At 34.1% G+C, this 22,938-nt stretch overlaps 1 protein-coding gene across 5 annotated transcripts in view; it reads left to right on the plus strand.

The window, feature by feature from the left end:
* Positions 1-22,938, plus strand: part of LOC145694949 (uncharacterized) — a 210,110-nt gene that overhangs the window by 77,938 nt on the left and 109,234 nt on the right. For all 5 annotated transcript variants that reach the window (XM_081771742.1, XM_081771743.1, XM_081771745.1 and 2 more), the window contains 4 exons: positions 3,450-3,652; positions 10,347-10,450; positions 14,297-14,333; positions 20,399-20,537. In XM_081771742.1, coding sequence (XP_081627868.1) covers positions 3,450-3,652; positions 10,347-10,450; positions 14,297-14,333; positions 20,399-20,537 — 483 coding nt within the window. The remainder of the gene's footprint in view (positions 1-3,449; positions 3,653-10,346; positions 10,451-14,296; positions 14,334-20,398; positions 20,538-22,938) is intronic.

Here is a 22,938-nt window from a genome sequence, read left to right on the forward strand (position 1 = left end):
TGTTTCAGATAAAACGTCCAGTGCTTATAAATCAGAAACGGCTGAGAATAAAAGATGAAACAAAAACTGAGATAGGAAAATGTCATAGGGCACATCACATGGTGTTGTTGTGGTGACCCCCAGGGCCCTCCTTGAAGGGGACGTAGGGGCCAACTTCAAATTTTCAAATGGGAACATGTATTGAATCATACCTCATTCGGTAGCTCTTGAAAAACGAAACAACTTTTCTAGGAAACAATTTTCGAATTGGGCCACCGTTTTCAAAATGGCCGCAGAAAGTGGGTCCTGTATGAGATAAGACGTCCAGTGCTTATAAATCAAAAACGGCTGAGAATACAAAGATGAAACAAAAACTGAGATAGGGAACGATGATAAAGCATATCAAGTGGTGGTGTTGTGGTGACCCTCAGGGCCCTCCGTGAAGGGGTCAAACTTCAAATTGATACAGGACCCACTTTTTGCGGCCATTTTTAAAACGGTGGCCCAAATCGAAAATTGTTTCCTACAAAAGTTGTTTCGTTTTTCAAGGACTACCGAATGAGGTATAATTCAATACATGTTCCCATTTGAAAATTTAAAGTTGGCCCCCTTCAAGAAGGCCCTGGGGGTCACCACAACAACATCATGTGTTGTGTCCTATGACATTTTCCTATCTCAGTTTTTGTTTTATCTTATTATTTATTCTCAGCCGTTTCTGATTTATAAGCACTGGACGTTTTATCTGAAACACTATATATATATATATATATATATATATATATATATATATATATATATATATATATATAATATTCATTTTACAACATTCACTTTTGTCCATTTTTTTTAAGTTAAGTTAGATAGAAGGAAAGAGTACCTGACATTATTTGGATCTAAGTAAAAACTTCCTTTTTATATTGATTACTTCTTGTAGTCTCTCTTTAAGTTATAGTAGTAATCTACCATTTACATTGTATTGGTTAATAGTATTGGTGTCCATCTACCTTGGTATCTTTTCGCCAATGAAGTATTTCGCGACAAAATTTGTCACTATGTTCAGCACTGATTCTTATAGAGTATGTGTTTTGAAGAAATCAATGTAACTAAAGAAAGTGAATTTTTAAAGACTTCTTGCACCCCATTTGTCTGTAACTTTGTGTGAAACTTTGCAGCAATTCTTTATAGTCGTGTTAGAGTTGTCTGCTACTATTTTAAAACAATGCCAAGCTGACTTTCCTTTTTCTGCTAGACTTTTGAATTGGGGTTCTTTCATAAAACTCTAATTTGGGAACCAATGAAAGCCCTTTCCTTTAATTTTGCGACACTGATTTTTTGGAATTCTTATTCTATTTATTTGAATACATCAATCTTTTTGTCCAATGTCTTCAGAGTTCTGCGTTAAGTCCAAGATTTATTTGAAGTGGTGACAGGATTATTCTGCAACTAAAAGTTCTTCAGATATGTTCTTTTCATCGAAATATTAGTTTCCATCGAGGCCAATCCTTCATAATGTAGTGACTGTTAGTGGTGTCACAGCTATCTCAGTAACACAGAAAGCATCAGAATTTTGTATAGTCAGTTTGCAAACCAATGAGAAGAAAAATAATCTTGAAACTAGCACATGTTTTTCCAGTTATGTTCCTTGTACTCAATGTATTGAAGAAGTTTCATTGTTGCATAAATGTCTTTAGTGTTAGTAGTGTAACCAAAGGGATTGAAGGTAGTTTATTTTCTATCTGAAGAAGAAGAGCTTTCAAACTTGTCTTTGATGAGTCGATGGAAAGACAACAGTCTTCTATCTGACTTACATTCGTGGAAATACCGCCATCAATCCAGCAATATCATTATCTAGGTATAGAAGTAAATGTTACCAACATTTGAGGAAAAGGGTATAATTTTTTTTCTCGAGTTTTTGATACATGAAATCTTTATAACTTTTTCCATCAGGTGCCATCACTTTTTCCTGTAACATCGAAGCCAGAATTTTTGCTTTTCTTTTTGACAACTCCCAAGTCTCGTTTTCTTTTTGACAATTCCCAAGTCTCGTCTTATGTTATTTAATTTACTTTGACATATTAAACGTGATTTCTTCGATCAAGAGGAAAATGTTTTTATCTCACACACTGAAATCAGTGTGCATTGCTTCGAACTCATTGTAGTGTTTGCTATCGATTTCATGTACATCTGGTTTGACATATAGAGTTCTTCAGAATGCGGGAAATGTCGAATATCTGACGATAGATTAGGATATATAGTATGTTCCGCATTAGATGTATTCCCAGAAACTACCGTCAAACAGATGTAATAGTCAGATACATAATCTTTTAGTTCCTATTAAATCATAGGGACAGCGAATGGCATTGCATTGCTTTTCTTCTTCCATAGAGCCATGTTCTAAGAGAGACTGAACAAGACGAGCAGCGTATGGCGCCCATATTTTGTCTTCGTCACCAATCTTACACCGGAGATAAATCAGATCGGTCTTATTAAAACTGCAAGTAATCTTTCTTCACTACGATTTTTATTACCTACAAATGTAGCAGAACACTTACAATTTGTGTGCTCAACATGCATCTAGATGGCATTATGCTGCACATAGATGATTTTGAAGAAAATCACTGTTTTTACACTACCGTTGCGGTGTACAGGTTCACTGTTTATACTTAACACGATAAAATAGTTTCAAGTCTCCATATGAAGATTATTTTCCTTCTCATTGGTTAGTTTCAAGTCTAACACTTGTCGGTTTTTAGAACACTTTTGTAGTTCATATTTATGCTATTTACCTACTTCAAATTACAATATTTTTAATATAACATTAACGCGTAATAAAACACCTTGCAAAAGTTGTAGGTCCATGTCTCATATAGCATTGTTACTGAAATGGATGCTAAACTCTAATCGAATGAGAATAATAATTGTGTTTTGCAAATCATTGCTGCTATTTATGAAACACTTTTACTAGTATTATCAACCTACGAAAATAACGACCATGTGAATACAGTATGTCCGTTTCAAGTTCGAGAACAAACAGGGTCATTTTTCAGAAACTGTGGGGGGGGACATAAAAATGTGAGCTACACTTATTTCCGAGAGGTGGCCCCCTATATAACACAATATACAATCCAGGAAACAAAATCTTCTTTACACAGTGTTATATTTGTATCTCTGTTTAGAATAGTTTGTGTTAACTAAAAAATTTGCAGATGTATATTACAGGTATCTTGGAATATCTATGTAGTTTCTAAATTCAGAGTTAACAAGAAAGTTCAATGTTACAGAATCAAAGTATGTTACGACATGGCATTTAATTTTTATTGGAATATGTAATTTTCAATCCACTACTACTTTCACCAAAACTCCATAATTGGTCAATCAATCATGCAACGTTGATGTATTGTTTTCACTTTTGTAAAACACTTTATTTGCTACGTTTACAGTATAATACATATATATATTATTTTTTTCAGCTTTCAAAAGTGCTTCACAACTGTTCCTAATATCAACACAATCTATATTCGAACTTGTAGATCGAATAGTCTGCATAGAGTTCCCAAATGTTAAAGTACTGTCGTTGAAGGGAAATAATATTGAAAGCTTAGCTTTTCTTGAAAAGACTGCTATGAATTCTCCCCTTCGAAAAATTGAAGAATTAAATCTTTCCATGAATAGAGTAAGTATTTTCGATTAAGGTTTCCAAATTATTTAGTTTAATATTCTGTTACTAAGATATTAAATTTTCAATATCATGTAAAAGAAGGATGTCAAATTAGTGCTTACGTGCGTAGCACTTCATTAGTGTAGTTACTATAGTAATTCATCTGAGTCGAGAGCAGTATATTATAAACGTAAAAAATAAACTAATAACCTGATGATTAGAATTAATTTTTTACGTATTTAATATGCATTATCAATTATATTGATAATTAAGTCTTTAAGTCCCTGCAAAGCGTTTAGTTTAAAATGTTTGAAACTTTTCGGGGAAAATCGGTTTTAAAAAATGAATTAGAGAATAAATAGCATATGAGGATTTAACAAATATATCTGGATTTTTGAAACCTGTTTAGTGTTTAATATTGTAAATTTGCCATATTAATTGAAAATTATTTGTATTTTTTGTGGAATAGAACGTAGTATCGCTCCGTGAATAGTTATATGGACGGAAGTTTAATGCTAGCATCCATCAACTGACCTGTTCTCATGGTGGAACTGTATTGGCACTAGAGGGCAGGAAAAGCGCGGGGTAAAACATAGCAACTTCCTGTCTGTCAACTGTCAAAGGGGTTTCACTCTTAAGCCAATTTTGTATCATAGAAGTAAAGTTCTGTAGTCTTATTTAATAGTAGAGATGGGGTATGTGGTAAATAGACATTTATTTTTATTTTACACAAACTTCTATTTTGTTTAGCATAGTTTGTGAAATATAAATTCATTTATATTATGGGAAAAAATACTTTAAGATTGGTTGGATAGGAAATAGTATTGTGAAAAAAAAAGATGCGTTGTTGTTTAGTAAAGTGGGAATACATATTAATAAGTGGGAGTGGGGTACTGTTTAATTTGGTGTGTCTATAATTCGTATTCTGTACAAATTATTAAATTACATACAGATTTTCAGTTTCATACGTAGAATATAATTCTTTTTAACAAATACTGAAGATTTTGAAGAGAATTTTGATTCAGTTAAATCAGCTAAATTTAATATTTTCCTTTATAAATTTTTGTATTAGATTTATAGTGAATTTGTTTCGTTCCGGATAATGCATTATACTTAATTTTAGAGTTTGTAAGTTTAGGAGCTTTCCTTATGTGATTACCTGAAGTAAATGATTATTTAATAGAGAGAGTTTTTCACTTTATGGTAACGACTTGGATCACTAGGTAGCAGCACGCATGAATACGCCCACGGCTGTGTTCAAAAGTGTTGTGTATTGATTTGCAGGACAAAAGGCTTAGTTATAGTTCTAGTGAACTATAACCGAGATTAGTTATAGTTCTCGTGAAATTTAAACAGTGTATGCCAAAAGGTTTCCATATGTTAAAGAAAGTAATTTGTACTATGTTGAATCGCAACAAAACGGGCACCCGTGTTACTCTATAATAGGTTAATTGCTAATTTACCGTACGCATAGTGAACATAGAGGTTAAAATAAGTGCAGCTTATTACTAAACAAACATTTTGGAGCTACTGCACCGCCATGATATTGTATGTATGGCAGACACACATCTAGTATTGCCATTCACCAGGACAAGGTGTCCAATCAAAGGTGACGTGCATGGAGCGGATAACAGGTGAAACAGGAATTGATACATTTCCGTTTACAGACATTCCTGTGAAAAGCTCGAATGCATCCTCCATGGATTTTTGTGGGTTCCCATTGTTGAAACAATCGCTGTGGCGTCGTCGACAACCGCAAACATTCAATGGTCTTTGGGAATTTGTCAAAGTGTTCTTCAACGCAATCTCTTTCAGTGGAAACTGAGATACAAGGCAATAGGTACCACAGAAGGCTTGCACATCTGTACACAACTGCTGGTGACATCGCGGTATTTCTTAAACTGGTAAGGGTGCCAAACTCGTTACCATAAATGTATTAACCTAGACGAAATCATTACAGAAATTGATAAATTGAATGAGTGTTGTGTCCTCAGTTTACTGATAGCTATTGAAAAAAAAGTGAAGAATAATTGTCGAGTTAATTATTAAAATAACTATTGTTCACTTTTTTCGAAAACAGATTCCGTAGCATTTAATACTTCGAGGTCATATCTTTCTGTTTCTGTATTGATTTCCTGTCAAAACTGTCTTAAATTTTTAAAAATGCAGTTTGAGACGTGAGTTTTTTTCATAAGGGATCTTGTAAACAACATGGCGCACAGCGAAGGAGAATAATTTTTGATGCAAAACATCTCTTGTTCACCATTGAATTGTTATCGGTCACTTGTTTTCCAAAGCGTCTCTTGTCCGATGCAACAGTAAGATAGAAAATAACGGTAAACAATTGAATTTTGCAGGGTTTGCATTTATTTCTCTCTCGAAAAAATGTTGAGGTATTATGGGTTATAACTGCAAAATTTCAAAAAGTTTCAATCATTAGTTTTGTCTTACTGCGATGTTATTGTGGAGTAGCACGAGTAACTTATAGAGTATACTGAACGCTCTTTTTGCTATTAAAAGAAAAAAAAGTATTCACTGCAGATACGTTAAAGTAGAGGGAAGAACCAAGATATATATATATGAGAAGAATGTTGTTAACACCATATTTACCAGAGAAAGGAAAAATGAAATGAAATCTTTACGTCCCACGATTATGCCGCGTAGGCTAAAGGAAACGATGATGATGAGAAATGAATGAAATGGTGGATTGAAGAAAGTGGGGGAAACGGGAGAACCCCGAGAAAACACACGCACGCAGTGTTTGTGCACCATAAAGTTCACTTGGCGCGAGCTGGGATAGAACGAGGGACCCCATGCACCAGAGGTGATCGCTCTACCACTGAGTCACCGCGGCCTCCATCAGAGAAAGTAAGGAAGAAGATGCGTAGTATTGATATGTGGAAACGTAATGTAGAAAAGACATAACGCCAGCCATCCAAATAATTGCCTCAACATTTCAACAGTAACCACGTAGGGGAGAAGATTTAAGTAAAATATTCACATGTTCCATTAGTGTCTGCTCGAATAGAAGGAAAATAACCCAAGACGTTTTAATACTAAAGCATGTGGTTCCTCAACGCCACAACGGAGAAGTAAAGGAAAGCAGCAAACAACAACTATGGATTCAGTGCAACTAGGGGGTATCAAAAAGGTCGTGCAGTCATCTAGAAGAAATCCACTCTGAAGAACTCTGACACCATGATATTATTAGTCCTTCTCTACGAAGTCACTGTGCCTAGCGACACATTTTTGCCAGCGGTTCTTCACTTTTCGTAATCCCATTTTGTAAAAGTCTGCAGATTGGTTTTGAAACCACAGTTGAGCCTCAGAAATGACATCATCCCTATTGTCAAAATGGCGTGCTCTGAGTGGACGCTTCATTTCTGGAAAGAGAAAGAAGTCACTTTGTCCTAAGTCCGTTGAGTATAGGAGAGGGCAATATTTTATATTCTAATTTCACTGCATTCATTGCATTCACTGCATTTCGTAACTTAGAAGATTGGAATAATAGATACTGGTAATAGTTTGCCCCTGTGGTAAGTAATCTGTCATGATGACCCATTCACAGTCCCAGAAAACGGAAAGCATCACCTTGGCGGCAGGCTTCTGATCTCGTGCCTCTTAGCGGGTGGGGAAGAAGGGGTGTTTCCATTGTTTGCTCATTTCCTTTGTTTCTGGATCATAAAGTCATAAAGATAAGCCAACTTTCATTCATTGTCACTAGTCTGCCGAAAAAGTTCTTTTCATCCACCTCATAACGGAGCAGCATTTCTCTTGCAGCGTCTTAACAATTCCTTCTGGAAAAGTGTGAACAGTCGTGGCACTCACCGTGCTGAAACTTTCTGAAGAGGCATCTGGTTGTGAAGATATTCCAGGCAGACCCATAACTCATACATATAACAATTTCATTAGTTATCTTCCTGTCTTCTTGTGATCTCAACTTTCTTCGTCAAGGCGGCATCATCAGTGAAAGATGGTCTTCCAGACCTAGGAGCGTCCGTGGTAATCATGTGTCCAGTTTGGATTTGCCGCTTCCACGTGGCTACCTTGATGGGCTTCATCCCCATAGACTTCTTTAGTCTTTTCGTGGATCTGCTTTGCTGATTTCCCGTGAAGATGGAGTCGCTCCGTGCTTAAACTTATCAAACATCGCACCTTCAGTGATTTACCTTTAAAAAAAAAAAAAAATGTTCAAACGAGTCCAGAATTTGCATGGTTAACATACAAGGACCTAGCTATAAAATGCATGTCCAATGGGATTCATAGTTCGTCATCAGCTAGGTGATTACACAGACTTTTTGATATCTTCTGGTATGCTCCGAAATTTGATAGTGGCAGCAAAACATTGGTGCAAATGTGCTAGAATTCTGAAATTATGTTGTTGGTGTTTGTTGGAAGTGTCTGAGAAAAGAATTCAGCTAATATGTAAGCGCAACTTTTAAAATGGGCATTCTTGTAATCAACTTTTAATTGGCAAAGTATATATAATATTTCTGTAATAAATTTTAGTTGGCAAAATAAATATATTTCTGTAACAAATTTTAATTGGCAAAAATAAAGTCTCCCTCTAACAAATTCGAAACAAAATCTCTCTTGTCCCGGAGGATTAATACCGAAACGTCTCTATCCTAGCTTTAGTTTCAAAGTGACTCGTGTCCAAAGTTTTTTTTTTTTTTTTTTTTTTTTTCAATATTTGGTAATGCCAATTTGATTGAAATAAATAAATAAATAAATAAAACTATTACCAAGATAAATATACTAAACAAAATATTTCATATTTCCGATATGTTTCTGAATCATTGATAGTTTTTTTTTCCTTCCTTCAAGAATTTTGTAAAATGAAGAAGAGACGTTTAGAAAATGTACTGGGTACTTATTTGTACGCTTATAGAAGCATCTTTGGCAGTGTTTTTTTTATGGCTCCTTTCCACGCACTTTTCCCGGGTTAACTGTTCCGAATTACTTTCAGGTCTTCTTTAACATGTTTTGTGTATTTGTCTAGTCAATTCATATGGATTTTAGAATTCACACATTAAGGTATCTGTAATGTAAGGATTTAGAATAACAGGATAATTTCTTTCATATCTGTAACAGAAAACTTTTTCTACATCAACTCTTTTCCCAGAAGAGATATTTACTTGGTAGTCTCTTTTATCTTCCGCATGGGATGATAAAGTAGGGACATTTATCTACATTAACTTCAAAATTACTAACATGCGTATCAGTAACTGAAGTCAACGTATATAAAGTTGTTGAATGTGTTAACAAATTGGTACCCTTAACCAATCACCCGCGTATATTAGTGAAGGAATTAATCGTAAAGAATTTCATAGATCTTTCTTGCTTAGTGCCGAACCTCTTGTTTCAAAATTCTCAACCCTAGTCTTTGTTGCATGAGCTGACGAAACTTTATCATGACGGTGAAGTTGGAATTGACGTCAGAATTCTTATATTGTGGCTTCTTAGCAGTAATTGTCTTTGTAAAATGATTTTACTGTAGATTCATATTGTTTACTGATCGTTCATACATGTCTCTGATGCTATTGTGGAATAAAATAACATCAGTAGAACCCTACCAGGGATTTATTTGTAGCCACGGAAGCCTGGGAATTTCCCCCCTTCTAAGTTTTGACTTCCTTGTCTCTTAGTTCAGTCTTCCCAGGGAAAATACCCTTTTCATAGGCTATATAATCTGTTATAAAGTACAATAATTCAGCTTCACGTTTTAGTAGCAATCCTTTATAAAAATTCCCCCCTTCTACAAAATCCACAAATAAATCACTGAACCCTACCAACATAGAACAATATACTCCAAAATTTCTCTTTACTCTATGCCACCTTGTATAAATTTTGTTAAATGCTTTTTGGTGATATTCTGATTTTTATGTAATATACCTTTTACTGTTGTTATATGTTTCAGGTTAAAATGACTAATGTACTGTATGTGATACGATACAAATAAATAATTATTCTTGACCGACTTCAACCGAAGCAGTTGCGATGCTTTGGAAACTAAAGAAAATGTATACTATATTCGATTTTAAAAGAAAGAAAGAAAAGAAAAAAAAAAACTAAAATTATAGAGAAAAGTTGTTTTCCTATTACATTGTGTAAATGCGGAAAACTCCAAGCGTAGATTGATTTTATCCTTTAATTGTTGACGCTTTTTAATCCTAAACGAGATACTTATTTCTTCGGCATGAAAGAAAGTACTTGAATGGAAAAATTCGGACAAATTTTGCGAAAGTTATCATGAACATTCGAACATGCAAATGCATGAAGAGTCCAATAGGAAAAGCATGCATTCTGTTACTTCAGTGATACAATTATCTATAACATTATTATTGTACGAAGTTATTATTATTTTAGTTTAGTTTGACATTAATGATTTCGTCATTTATTCGTTTACGAAATAAATTTTAGCTGATTTCTGAATTGGAAAATGTTGCATATTCATTTCTATAGGATAAGTTACTTAATTATTTGTCAACATTAGTTATTAATTCTTCACTATGAGCATGGATATTTATTAGCATTGAACCCAATTGATAATCTGGTTTGTCTAAATAACTACATACGAAATTATTTTAGGAAATAATGGTTCATTTGTTAAATTGAATATAGTGGCATGACCATTCTGAACTATATTTTTGCATTTTTTGTGGGAGTTTCTTTCCATGATTCAGATATATTTTTCTTTCTTTTTCAGATTCGTTATTATTCTGAGCTGAAGCATCTTAAAGAATTTAGTATTAAGAGAATACGTTTATCACTAAACTGCCTTGATTGGAAAACTCACGTGGATTATACGAGGTGTATATATGTAGATATTATTTTGATTTTTTTGGTGACCGGTTTTTAATATATATACCTGATATATATAATTTTTACGGATCACATTTCATAATGATGAACGCTTAACTCTAACGCACAGAATCACGAATTTGAACATAATGATCTCTGTAGTAGATAACATTGTCTTTTTCTTTATTTTCACTTAATCATCTTCCTTAGTTTTTGACAACTTCTATCAATCCACCGCATTTCAGATTTTTACTTGTCCGAATAGGAAGGGAAGAAAGCCAGAATTGAAGCTAGAGTTCCGTCTAGTTTATTTCCTGCTGAAAATTTATTGTTCGGTGATCATCAACAATATTTCCGTTAATATAAAACTTATATTTCTTTACCATCGTACAGTCAGCTATAAAATTTTTATCGTGAGAGAAAAAAATCGATTCTAGGTTTTGAAATAGTATTATGTCTAATTGGCTTCATCCGGAAATCCTTTTCTTGCAAACAGTAACGTTCAAAATATTAAGCTCCCAGTTAAGAGTTAAATACGAGATAATATACTCTTAAGCGTAGAATATTTTCTATTCGACTAATCGAGATCATTCATGTTTCTGAATGTTCTGTAAAGTTTTTATAGCTTTCTATTTGTTTCTTACAACTAAAGTTAAGAATTTATGATAAAATGCCATATTTGGACAGTTTTGAAACTACTATTAGAAAAATGACATCCTAGAATCTTCAAGTTATATTTCTTTTGTTTCTCACGTTGTTGATGAATATTATAAATTTCAACTCTTCGTTTGGAGTTTCTAAGAAAAACCAGAACTTTTAACTGCATGGTAATCAGTGGTATCAGATGATCAGTACACATGGTGAGAAAGTTTGATTTAAGAAATGAAGTAGAGTGTTGAACAACTTAACCGTGATGACGAAGCATCTAATCACAGGTTAAATTGAAAATCACAGTAGTGTGAGCTACTTACTATTTTGGTGTATATAATACATAAGTTAAAATAGACAAGCTCTTTAAAAATGTAAAAATACTAAAAGCAAGATATTGAGATATTTGTGAAAAAGTATTTTGCAGGGTATTTTCAAGAGACAGTTTCTGGCTTTTTCTGGAACTTGGAGTATATAATAAAAATAATTGTGATACAACATGTAAATAGTACTTGTAACTATAAATTAGCTGTAAATCATAATAGTAGCAACTTCTATGGAAATTTCATACAATCTAAATACGTATTCATTTAAAAATTCTGTTACTTGCTTAGAATTAAGCTGCATCTTTTACAAGGATGAGTTATAAGTTTTGCAATATTTCTACAGAGCAGCCGCGTGTATACACCGCGATGACCGTGACCGACCATAACAATGATGTCAAACTCGGCCAAGAGGTAGCGTAGCAAGCAAACTATTTAACACGGAGTCCGCCACTCTGTCGGTATTTTCAGTCAGTTTTTAATGGTAGTGACGGTGAGTTCTCAACAACGTCTGATACTTGAACTGTTACTGTATGAGTTTGAACTGGGACATACCACTGCGGCGCAAGCCTAAACATTTATTATGCGAAAGGGAAAGGTACACTGAACCACAGTACAACTCATTGATTCTAGAAATTCCATGCAGTTTGTAAAATTATCGAAACGTGCCCCAGGGTAACAAATTCTGAGGTCATACGACACGCCATTGAGGAAAATCCATCCACCAGCACACGACGATTGTCAAACCAACTCAGCATATACCAATCCACTGTAGTGCGTCACCTTTACGAACTCGAGAAAACCATCAGGAGCTACCGCATTATGCTACTTGAGTTGATTCTAGTTCAGGCCTAGAGGAGAGTGGATGTGTGCTGACAACTGCTGCAAAATCCGCGTGATATGCATTTCCTGAAACGGATTGTCACATGTGATGAAAAATGAATGTCCTTCGGAAATCCGATTATATAAAGACAGTGGTTGAGCAAGAGCCAACTTCCAAATTTGGTCGTTAAACAGGCCGTTTCGAGCTTGCTCTGTGTGTGGTAGAACTTAGGGATGTACCGATACCACTTTTTCACCGATACTGATACCGACACCGATACTTTTAGACACATTTCTTATATATTATCAGAAATTTTCAGAATAATAAAATGATCAACATTGTAATAGGATATATTAGATATAAGGCCAAAATTTGACATACATAGACAAAAAGTAGTTTCATGTTAGGTTCCACACAAAAATATATATTTCCTCTACATTTAATCCAGCTCAGATAAAATGAACTAAAAAGCAGTAAATTCTTATATAGTGTAAACTTAATTCTAGGAGTCAGTGATTGATATTTAGAGTGATATTTACCTTGTATTTATTAGTCTCTATTACATACATGCAAACGGATACTACCATTACAAATTTGTATTGTTTCCAAAATTATGCGTGCTGAACCAGGTGTTGCTGTGTATATCATAAAAAAAAAGTAAGAGGGTTATTAAAGCGAAGTCGAAAACGATGAAACTATTTATTAACTCTAGAACTAATTGTTTTTGACCAGTTAGTAGGAGAAAATAATGACAAAGTGAGCGTCTTGTGGGTTTCTTCCATAGCATTTTCTTCTGAATCGGAACCTCTGTCTCGTTTGGGATTCAAATTACGGGTCTGCTATCCTTACCATGGGTGACCGAAGGGGGAGGGCAGAGTGAGACCCCCCTGGCTCACGAAAATGTATACGTAATATAGCAAACCACGTATATTAAATACCAGACGTAATATAGCAACCATGGAATGCACCCCTAGAAAATTTTCTTCGGGCGCCGATGATCCTGACTGAAAACCTTTGGCTTTTCTTCACTACTATTTTGACATCGAGGGACTAAAAATATCAGTTTAGTACGAGTAGAGCAAATCAAAGGCGTATACATGCATAAAGAAATCGATTGTACAGTTGATAATAATTTAAATCAACTTTAAATCTAAAAGAAACCGATGAAATATAAGTATCACTGTTAATATTAAAGAAGTTGAAAATAGTTCGGAAAATGTATCGGTAAATATCGGTGTCCATTTGCCGATACCGATATATCGGTGCATCCCTAGTAGAACTATGAGAGGATAATTTAATTCGAGTTCATTCGTACCATCAATGCTGACCTTTATTCCCAATAGTTGGAGCGGATGTATATTGCACTACGCCAAAAATATCTTTTATTGGTGAACCGAAAGTGCACCCTGCTGCAACAGAATAGCGCAAAACCACACTCGATCCTAAAACAAACAAACAAACAAACAAACAAAAAAATCAGAGACTTCATTCATGACATCGAACTACTGATGCTACACCGGGCATATAGTTCTGACCTTCCCCTTCGGATTATTCCCTGTTTCGGTCAATGGCGCACTTCTTGCAAGTCATGATGCTTCACCAACCAGCAGGACGTCGAAACAACAGTGACTGACTTCCTTGCTTCTAAAGACAAGGTTGAATCGAGGAAGTGGGAGGTAGATGACTAAAGACAATCCAACACGAGTAGCTGTACTTAGTATATTAACCTACATTCATTGTACTGTAATAAATACATGTATGTTGTGTACCAGAATATTCTAAGACACGATTCAGTCTTGTAATTACACCCCTTTAAGTGTCCTATTATTTTTACTTTTGCATTTTTTCTGCCATTATCAGTAGATCATTTAACCATCTTTAAAGTCTAATTTTCCCTTTAAGCACTCTTTAATTATAATAATCGATATTTTAGAGTAAATGTATTCCTTTAAAAATCCCATAATTTTTTAACGCTCGATTGTATGTTTTTTACCTTATCAAAATAAACTAGTATGTTGTTTTGTAAATGTTGCTCAGCTGAATTGTTCTTTCTTTTTTCAGCAACGTGAAGTTTTACTTACCACACTTAGTTAAACTAGTAAGTACTAACATTTGTCTAATTATAGACTTTATTTATTTATTTTTTTTTTTTAAGTGATTTTAGGAGTCACAGTAGGTCAGTTGTAGAGTTGTTTTTTGTGATGCAGCCTTAGGTCACTGTCTCGGTCTCAGACCATGTGAATTTGAAAATAACACCGTGTTCGTTGTTTCTTAAAATTTTCTCATTATCTGTGTCTTTATCTTCATTTCATTAATTATTTAATCCTAATTTACTGCACTCCACAAATGGCATAAGCGCATGACATAAAGCTTCCATTCTAGCTTTAAGAAACAGTCTTATAATTCATACAAGTACGCATTAACATCGTTATAAACTATCTAGTACTTTCTAAGTGTCCTTGTGTTTATGCTTCCGTTTATTAATTTGGTAACTTGAAAATTGCTAATTTGAATGAAACAGTTACAGGCTTTAGGTTATGAAGGTTCAGCCTGCATTAAGATGAAGAAATTGGAGAACAATTTTTATCTTGTTTCCTCACAATTATAGTACTATCAGGATCTGAGTCTTTTTCGAGATGAACATTTCTTCTAGCTAAGTTTTCCTTGAAACTCCTTAATTTTCATGAAAGTGTGGAGAATGTTATTTATGACCAGTTCACTTTTACTTTATTTTATATATAAAAAAACACTGTTTATGTTTTAATATTGCTTCGTTAAAGATACAGCTTACGAGTTACCGAAATTAATAAGCCGAAGTACAAATACAGAAACATAAGTTCATCTCAGTGTAGTCTTGTGTAACTCGTGAGTTGAGTGTTAGAATTTCAAAACAGTACTCCTTTGGAAAAAGTAGATGTATATTTTTAAGAGCAAGAAGACAGAATAGACAATTGCTAGGCCGCCACTTATTCTTTTTGAGGGGAGTAATTTGTTTTAATATTTAAATCTTCCAACTATCCCTGTATATAATTCCCCTGTTACACAAAACAGTGAATTAAAATAGAAAACCGTCATCGTTATTCCTGGATTTGTATGTGTGAAATTGAGGACCGTTTTAACAAAACCCAACAAACGCCATTAAAAAAAAAAAAAAAAAAAAAAAAAAAAAAGTGTCTTTAACGGATTCTAGTACTTTAGTATGAACCTCATACAATGGCTAACAGAAAATACGACGAAACTGAATATTTGCCGTCGTAAAAGGCGTCTGAATATAGCAAATTTTCACAAAACTCGACATCTCCATTTTTCAAGATTCTGCTGTTATCTAAATTTTTCAGGATTATTTCTCAATGCATGGGCACAGCTTTTTTGCTTCCTAACAAGATGTTTGGCCTTATTGTAAAGAACTAAGAAAACACAAACAATTACTCTGCCCTCTGAATATTATGACATTTTCGTAAAGTTTGTGGAGGTTAAAGTTTGGGATAAAGATTGGTATAGTAATGATATGAAATCAATCTCCAAACGTTTAATGAAAGCCAAATTACCTTTCAAGGTATATGAGGCAAGAGTACTGCGTTATGTAAAAAGATCTGAGGCCAGGGCCTAATGCCTTTTTTTAAAATACTTACTTTACTTCACCGATAGGCATTAAGTGCTTAAACCTGGAAGAGAAGTGCTTGAATTATGTTTGAAGCACCTCACCTTCCATCAGTGAACCACGTAATCAAAAATAAAGCTAATAATGTGAAGAAGTTGATGTTATTTTGACAATGATTCAGAGGAAAGTAGAGCTCTATTCAAGAGTTGTACAAGGGAATGCTAGTGATACTGAAGCCAAAATTGTGTATTATGAAGAACCTTTACATTAATGTCTGCGATGTCATTATTCATCTCAGCTGCCCGAAAACTATAGATTCGACACTAATATCGGTCGTTTTCGGTCATCTTGTGTCTCCCATTCCCCCTAGGTGGAGTGTTACCGGTACTGGGGGCTGAATTTGGACTTAAAGAACATCGAAACTGTTACCAATAAACTTAGAGACAATGGATTGGACACTAATGTTCAGCGTTTTCGATTATTTTTATATGTCATCATCACCCATCAGGGGTGCTAACAGAGGCTGAACTTGGACTTAAATGGTATCGGAGTGTGACTATTCATCTCATTGATCTTGAAAACTACTGATTCGACATTAATAACGGTCGTTTCCGATCATTTTTGTGTCACCCTCTCCCCGTTTCCTATGTGTTCCAAAGATTTTTACGCCCACAGTACTGTGTTCCATACTGAAAGTAATGTGTGTACAAAGTTTGGTTAAAATTACTCTAAACGTTCCAAAGTTATGTTGGAACATACACACATCCATTTATATATATAGGGTGTAGCTTAAGTAATGTAACAAACGTCGGAGGTGATTCCTGACACCGAGTTAAGCAAAAAGGGTCCTGTGAACATATAGCATATTGGGAATATTGGCAAGTTGCTGAGGACCGAAAGCATGAGAACTAAATTGAACCCAAGAACCTTTGAATTGGTTAACACCCAAGATGGAATTACTTGTGTAATTGAAGAATTTTCATTATATGCTTCCTTGTCTGTAATATTTTCCATAAGTAGAAGCTTTGCTTTGTATATACTTAAACATAAACACACTATTTGCTGAGCAAAACAATATATTCACATAAAAAAAAAAAAAAAACTACATACGTGTTATAGTTTCGCCAACTAACATTTTGGCTTCATCAGACACTATGAGATACATGAGAAATGTGCAGTCTTATATACAAACAAGAGCTGAGACATCTTGCTTCTGATTGGCTCCTGGCAGCAGCCAATCCCCTTCAAGTATTCTGATTTGTATTTCCTATACCGAGGCTTCCTATCTGTTGTAAATTACACACACACATAAAAAGGACGATCTTAGTACAACTAATCTAAACTAACAAATAATTGACATAAATAATTAAATAATTATATAAATATATACAAATACACATAAATAAATACATATATAAATAAACAGATAAACATACAATTACGCATACACTTAAAAAGACGACACACACATACACATATACTTATACAACCACATATATCTATATATAAATATACCATTACATATATACATATATACACACACGTATATAGAGATAAATATTATGGACTAAGAAATACATAAACACGTGTAAGACAGTCAATATATATGAAACAACCATAATAGATATGTGTATTCAAATCTTATACTTTAAGCTTTTTTAACAACCTATTCCACTGTTGGTCGATGATCAGTCCTGAATTCCAGTTCATTGCTTTATTACCCCCCACTTCTATAAACCGTGCCTCTTTCCATTTCCTAACTATGCTTCTTTCTTCCTGGCCTAGAAATTTTACTTCATTCCAATTAACTGAATGTCCGGTGTCCCTTACGTGTTTGTAGACCGCATTTTTGTTCCTTTCTAGCCTAACGTCGTCCTTATGTTGTTCTATACGTTATCTTAGTCTCTTTTCAGTTTCCCCAATATAACACATATCACACTCGCCGCACTGAATTTTATAAATCACTCCTTTTTTCTCCATCATTACCCCTTGTTCTTCTTCTGTGTTCTTCCTTCTTTTTTCCCTTATTACTTCCAGAAGCCTCTTGCTCCATTTTCTGTAAGTTGAGATGCCTCCCATCTTCTTAAGCAATCTTTTAATGATTTCTGTTTCTTGTCCCAAACTTTCTATCCCCCACCACATTTTTCTTCTTTCTTCTATTCCTCCTTCAGTTTGCTCTCCTTCTCGGCTTCTTTCTTCGTTTTTGTTCTCCCATCTCCTTCTGTATTTTAACCTCTTTCTATCGTATCCATTATTCTCCAGCTGCTTATGGAATGACTGTATAGTCTGTTCCGCCTTGTCTCTTTCACTGGTTATTTGCATAATTCTATTCTCCATGTTAATGATGAAATTCCTCTTGGTCGAGCAATTTACATCACTTCTGGCGTGGCAATAGTTTCCCGACGCGCAACTTTTTTGACACCATTCTGTGTATATCACTCCTTGTTTCCTCCTCATTCTCATATCCAGGAAAACTATAGCCTCTTCCTTTTCTACCTCTAGCTCCGGTTGTATGCCCTTCTCTATAGCCTCAGTTTCTTTTACAAAGTTTTCCAATTGCCTTACAGTTCCTTTCCAAATCCCCAAGCAATCGTCAACATATCTAGCAAAAAACACTAATCTGTCACTTCCTTTCATCCTTACTTTCTTCTCCCAGTCGTTCATAGTGATTTCTGCTAGCACTGGACTCAACCTGGAACCTATGCGTAGTCCTTCCTTGATTTTCACTAACTTATCACTTATAACACAATAACTGTTATTCCATATAGTCCTTCTCCACACCAACCATTGATCTTTCTATCCTTCATCAATTCAGTGATGACTTTAACAATGCTGTTCCTTCTTAGACTTGGAAACATAGCCTTCACATCAACACTGAACATGATTGTTTTAGCTTTGCTCTGTCCTACGTACTCCAACCTTCTTAACTCAACCGAGTTTTTCACACTGCTACTGTCCTGTTGCCTTCTTAACATTTCCACAACCTTCTTTAACTCCTCCTCCAATGGTTCAAATATATTTCCTCGGCAATCTAATACTGGTCTCAGTTTTACCTCCTCCTTATGAACTTTAGGAAAACCTTTCATTACCGGTATCCTACCTTCTTTATTAAAGCCTCTTTCAAAACCTGCTTTTGTTAGTGATACTAAAACTTTTTCTTTAATTTCCTCACACAGATCTTTCACCTATCACCTCGTAAGTATCATCACAGATATCAATCAATTTTTCTTTGTACCATTGTTTTTCCATCACCACAATGGCACCACCTTTGTGTAGTAATGTAGTTTTTTTTTTTTTTTTTTTTTTTTAATGTGAATATATTGTTTTGCTCAGCAAATAGTTTGTTTGTGTTCCTTGTCTGGTTTTTATCCTGGGCCATAAGTTTGATAATCGATGCCAATCAGTTCTTTCACGTTATTGTTGATACAATATTTTAGACTTTAGTGAGTATTGGTACGAGTTTGATCACTTATACAACGATTTCTAGCTGCTGTTTTCTGCTTATGTGAGTGTTAAGTATGCAAGTTACTAATATGACCACGTAGTCATTGACTTTGGCTCAAGGAATTCAGAAGGCGTACTTTTCTACTCTATGTATTGCTCCACGGACCAAACTTTTTTTCTGTGTGCATAGTTATATATTTTTTACAAGTCGTAATAAACTTCATAATGTACTTAATTAAAGCAATTAAAGTTCTCATTGCATCGAGGATGATACAGTGTATTATATCTTATCGAAACTATATGTATTATATCTTCATTTAAAAGATGTTTAAAGTTGAGTCTTCTCAACTTGTACATAGGTTAGTCACTTCAGAAAGAAAGGGTAGGCTGTCCTAAAGAGACAGTATTGTGTATTAAAAGCCTATGAGGGGAAACAACTGTTGCTATTATCACTTAAAAAGTTCCTAGAAACCTCTTTTGCACATGTTCGCAGATAATAAATGGTAAAATCTTAAGAACTATCGACCGAAACACCTGAATTAGCATTTCAAATAAACGTGACGAAGTAACTGACTGAATAAGTGGGAACAGTCATTTCTCTCTTACACAATTGCTTCATAGTACAACTATAGATTATTCGACCACATTGAGGAAGTCCAGAGTGGTTCGACGAAACTATTTGTAACTTTCTGTAGTTTTCAGACGCTTATAGACACGGTTCTGATGATATCAGAATATTTTAAAAGTATTTCTAAAAACAATTGTGTTTTAATTGGAACGTTTCGAGAGTACTTCTGTTACTTTGAAAGGTAACAAAAAATGATACAAAGTATTTAAAAAATTTTCACTTTTATCATTCGACGAACCAAATAAAAAGTTTTTTTGAAGCCTTTTTAGCCATTACGTATGACTGTAGTACATTAAATTTTCCTTTTACCGGAATTTGATTTATTTTGATGGGTGCAATATGAACAGTATAAGAATTATAAGCAAAGCTAGTCTTCATTCAACTGCGTTTGTGTTGAAATAGTTAAATAAATGATGTTTGTTTTTTACAATTATCAGTAATAGTTATTAGAAAGGTGTTTTGAATGTATTATCGTTTTATACTTTTGCAGGACTCAATGAATGTTGTAACTTCCAAAGCGAGTTCAAAAATTAGTGTTGAGCAAGAAGAAGCAACGAAAAGAAAAGAAGATGAGAGACGCAATAAACTAATAACTGAGATTTTTGCTGCAGCGTCTCTTCCTATTTCAAGTAAATAATTAATTAATTACCTTATAATGCTAGTATATACTAATTAACTTACTCATAATTTGAAATTGATTTTATAGATGTTAGCTATTGTGCCATGCAAATAACTTATACAAGAATGAATTTTGTTATAAATACACTTTGAAAAGAAAATGTGTGTAAGAATATGAATTTAATCTTCGATTTTGATTGAGGGCTTGAAAGAATACCAAAATTTAAGTTTTCCGCATACCAGATATATCAAAATATTGAACCATACCGATGGTACCAAAACACTAACAAATATCGATCAATATCAGAATAAAGTTCCCATATAGTTTCTTAATTATTTTTACTTGTAAATGAAAGAAAGCTAATGATCTTTTTTGTTTACGTTACAAACAACTGAAATATATATACTTGGTGGACCATTTATCTGGAAACACTCTTGTAAATTTTAAACAAATATATTTTTAAAAAAAACTCTGAACTTTTGTACGGTAGAAATATTGACAGGTGACATAGTTTTACATACTCTGCAATGCTACCACGCTAACAGTGTTGCCAGTCCGATATAGAGTTGTATTGTTTCAAATGACACTATATCAGATTAATATATATTTCAAATCTACGTACGAACGAAAACGTACAATATCACATTTATTATTCAGTGTTACAAGAGCGCTACGGAATCAGAAATGTCCAACTTTGGAGACATCTACAAGAGTAATAACGGAAGTGAAACATGTGGCACTACACATCAAAAATATCTTTGTGTCAACTACTATATTCATAAGAGAGATTTCTAATAAATAGGAAAAAAGAAAGTTACAAGAGATTGAAAATTAGATTTTTTTGAAATGTAAAATAATATAGGTTATCTTTGCAACCGTAGTTCTCTTCGTTTCAGTTTGTTAATATTTCTACTCGTTCGGGAGTTATGTCCCCAACCACTTGGTATTTCTTGCATGCTGGAACTTCTACAATACCATCATTGACCACTTATTTAAATACTGTAAGGAAAATAAACCCTGAATCCTGGACCATCCTAAATTTGTAAAACACTTATTACATTTTAATACTTCGTTTGCAGTTATTATCTATCAACTCACACACGAATAAAGAACTGCTTTCTTGTAACGATGTTTCATCAAATGTTATTTCTTTATGTTAATTTTTTTATTTGTCACTTTGCACATTGGTTTCCATGTATACTATACTCACTGTTAATAAATGATTTACCAGTGGCGTAGCATGTTCCGTTTTTGATCCTAATGTTACAATTTTTTTTAGTAATTTATCACAAAAACAAGTATTGTGCAATCACGTTCAAAAAACTTATTTTCCAGACACTGCTATTTAAAATTACACGAGATTTCATAAATTCGTTATATACTGCATTCTTCATCTTTTTGAGCTCTTCCTCTTTAGCATGTGCTTCGAAATTCGCCATCCGTGGGTGCGAATAGAAATCATTAAAAAAGAAACTAGACGTTTATTTTTTAAAAATTTTATTTATGAAGAATACATAACATTCTGCTTAGCAGAATTAGTAACACGTGCAGCTTCGTTGTGCTAGTTCTTTAATGAGCAGTAAAATTTTCCGGTGTTGATCCATCATTATAAGGCAATTTGGGAACATCCTCAGTTAAGATGTATCGAACTCTGGTCCAGAAAGCCAGATATAATGGAGCTTGGGTGACAGTGCACTGACTACACATTACCCAATTAAATGAACGCCATCTGGGGCATAGCTATTTACTAGCTGTAGCGAAAGCAGGTTTAGTTTAGTAAGTTCTTGTACCTATTAGCTAATTTCATCAGTATTTCAATACCGTGCAACTAAAGGGAACTGAAAATATGGGCGTCTGATAAATGCATTAGCTTCCAACACCATATTTATGTCATTCAGGCCAGTATATGTAATAAATGCTATATAATGTCATATAATGCTGATATATACGTACATACAGACGAGGGCTGTTGGAAGAGTTTCTGCAGACTACTACCAACAGTGGCGCTAGTGTCCTGCTATTATAAAATTCAGAAGAATAGACCCTTCTATGTTTGAATTGGCTGGTTCCAGTGAATAACTGGCTAAGTCGGGAAAAGTAAATTTTACAGGAGACCAGTTTAAAGGTAAATTTGACAGCAGTTACCTGGTTAATTTTGACATGACCATACGCTGTAACTTCCTCAATTTTAAGAATTCGCCTTAGCCGCTTCTACACAATGTAGAACTCACCAAAAGAAGCTTATACCTGTAAAATCTCAATTTTCAAAAAGAGTCGACTTAGCCGGTTATTCACTGGAACCAATCAATTATCTTTGATTGTTTGTAAAAGCCTATTCATTTGTTTTCCATGGCAGTTTAAAATACCTCAGAAAATGCAGTTCTAAATGCATCAGCAGTTGTTTCAGACGA

Source organism: Thermobia domestica, chromosome 9 (assembly GCF_964235325.1).
Source record: "Thermobia domestica chromosome 9, izTheDome1.hap1.1, whole genome shotgun sequence".
In the NCBI taxonomy this organism is placed as follows: domain Eukaryota; kingdom Metazoa; phylum Arthropoda; class Insecta; order Zygentoma; family Lepismatidae; genus Thermobia; species Thermobia domestica.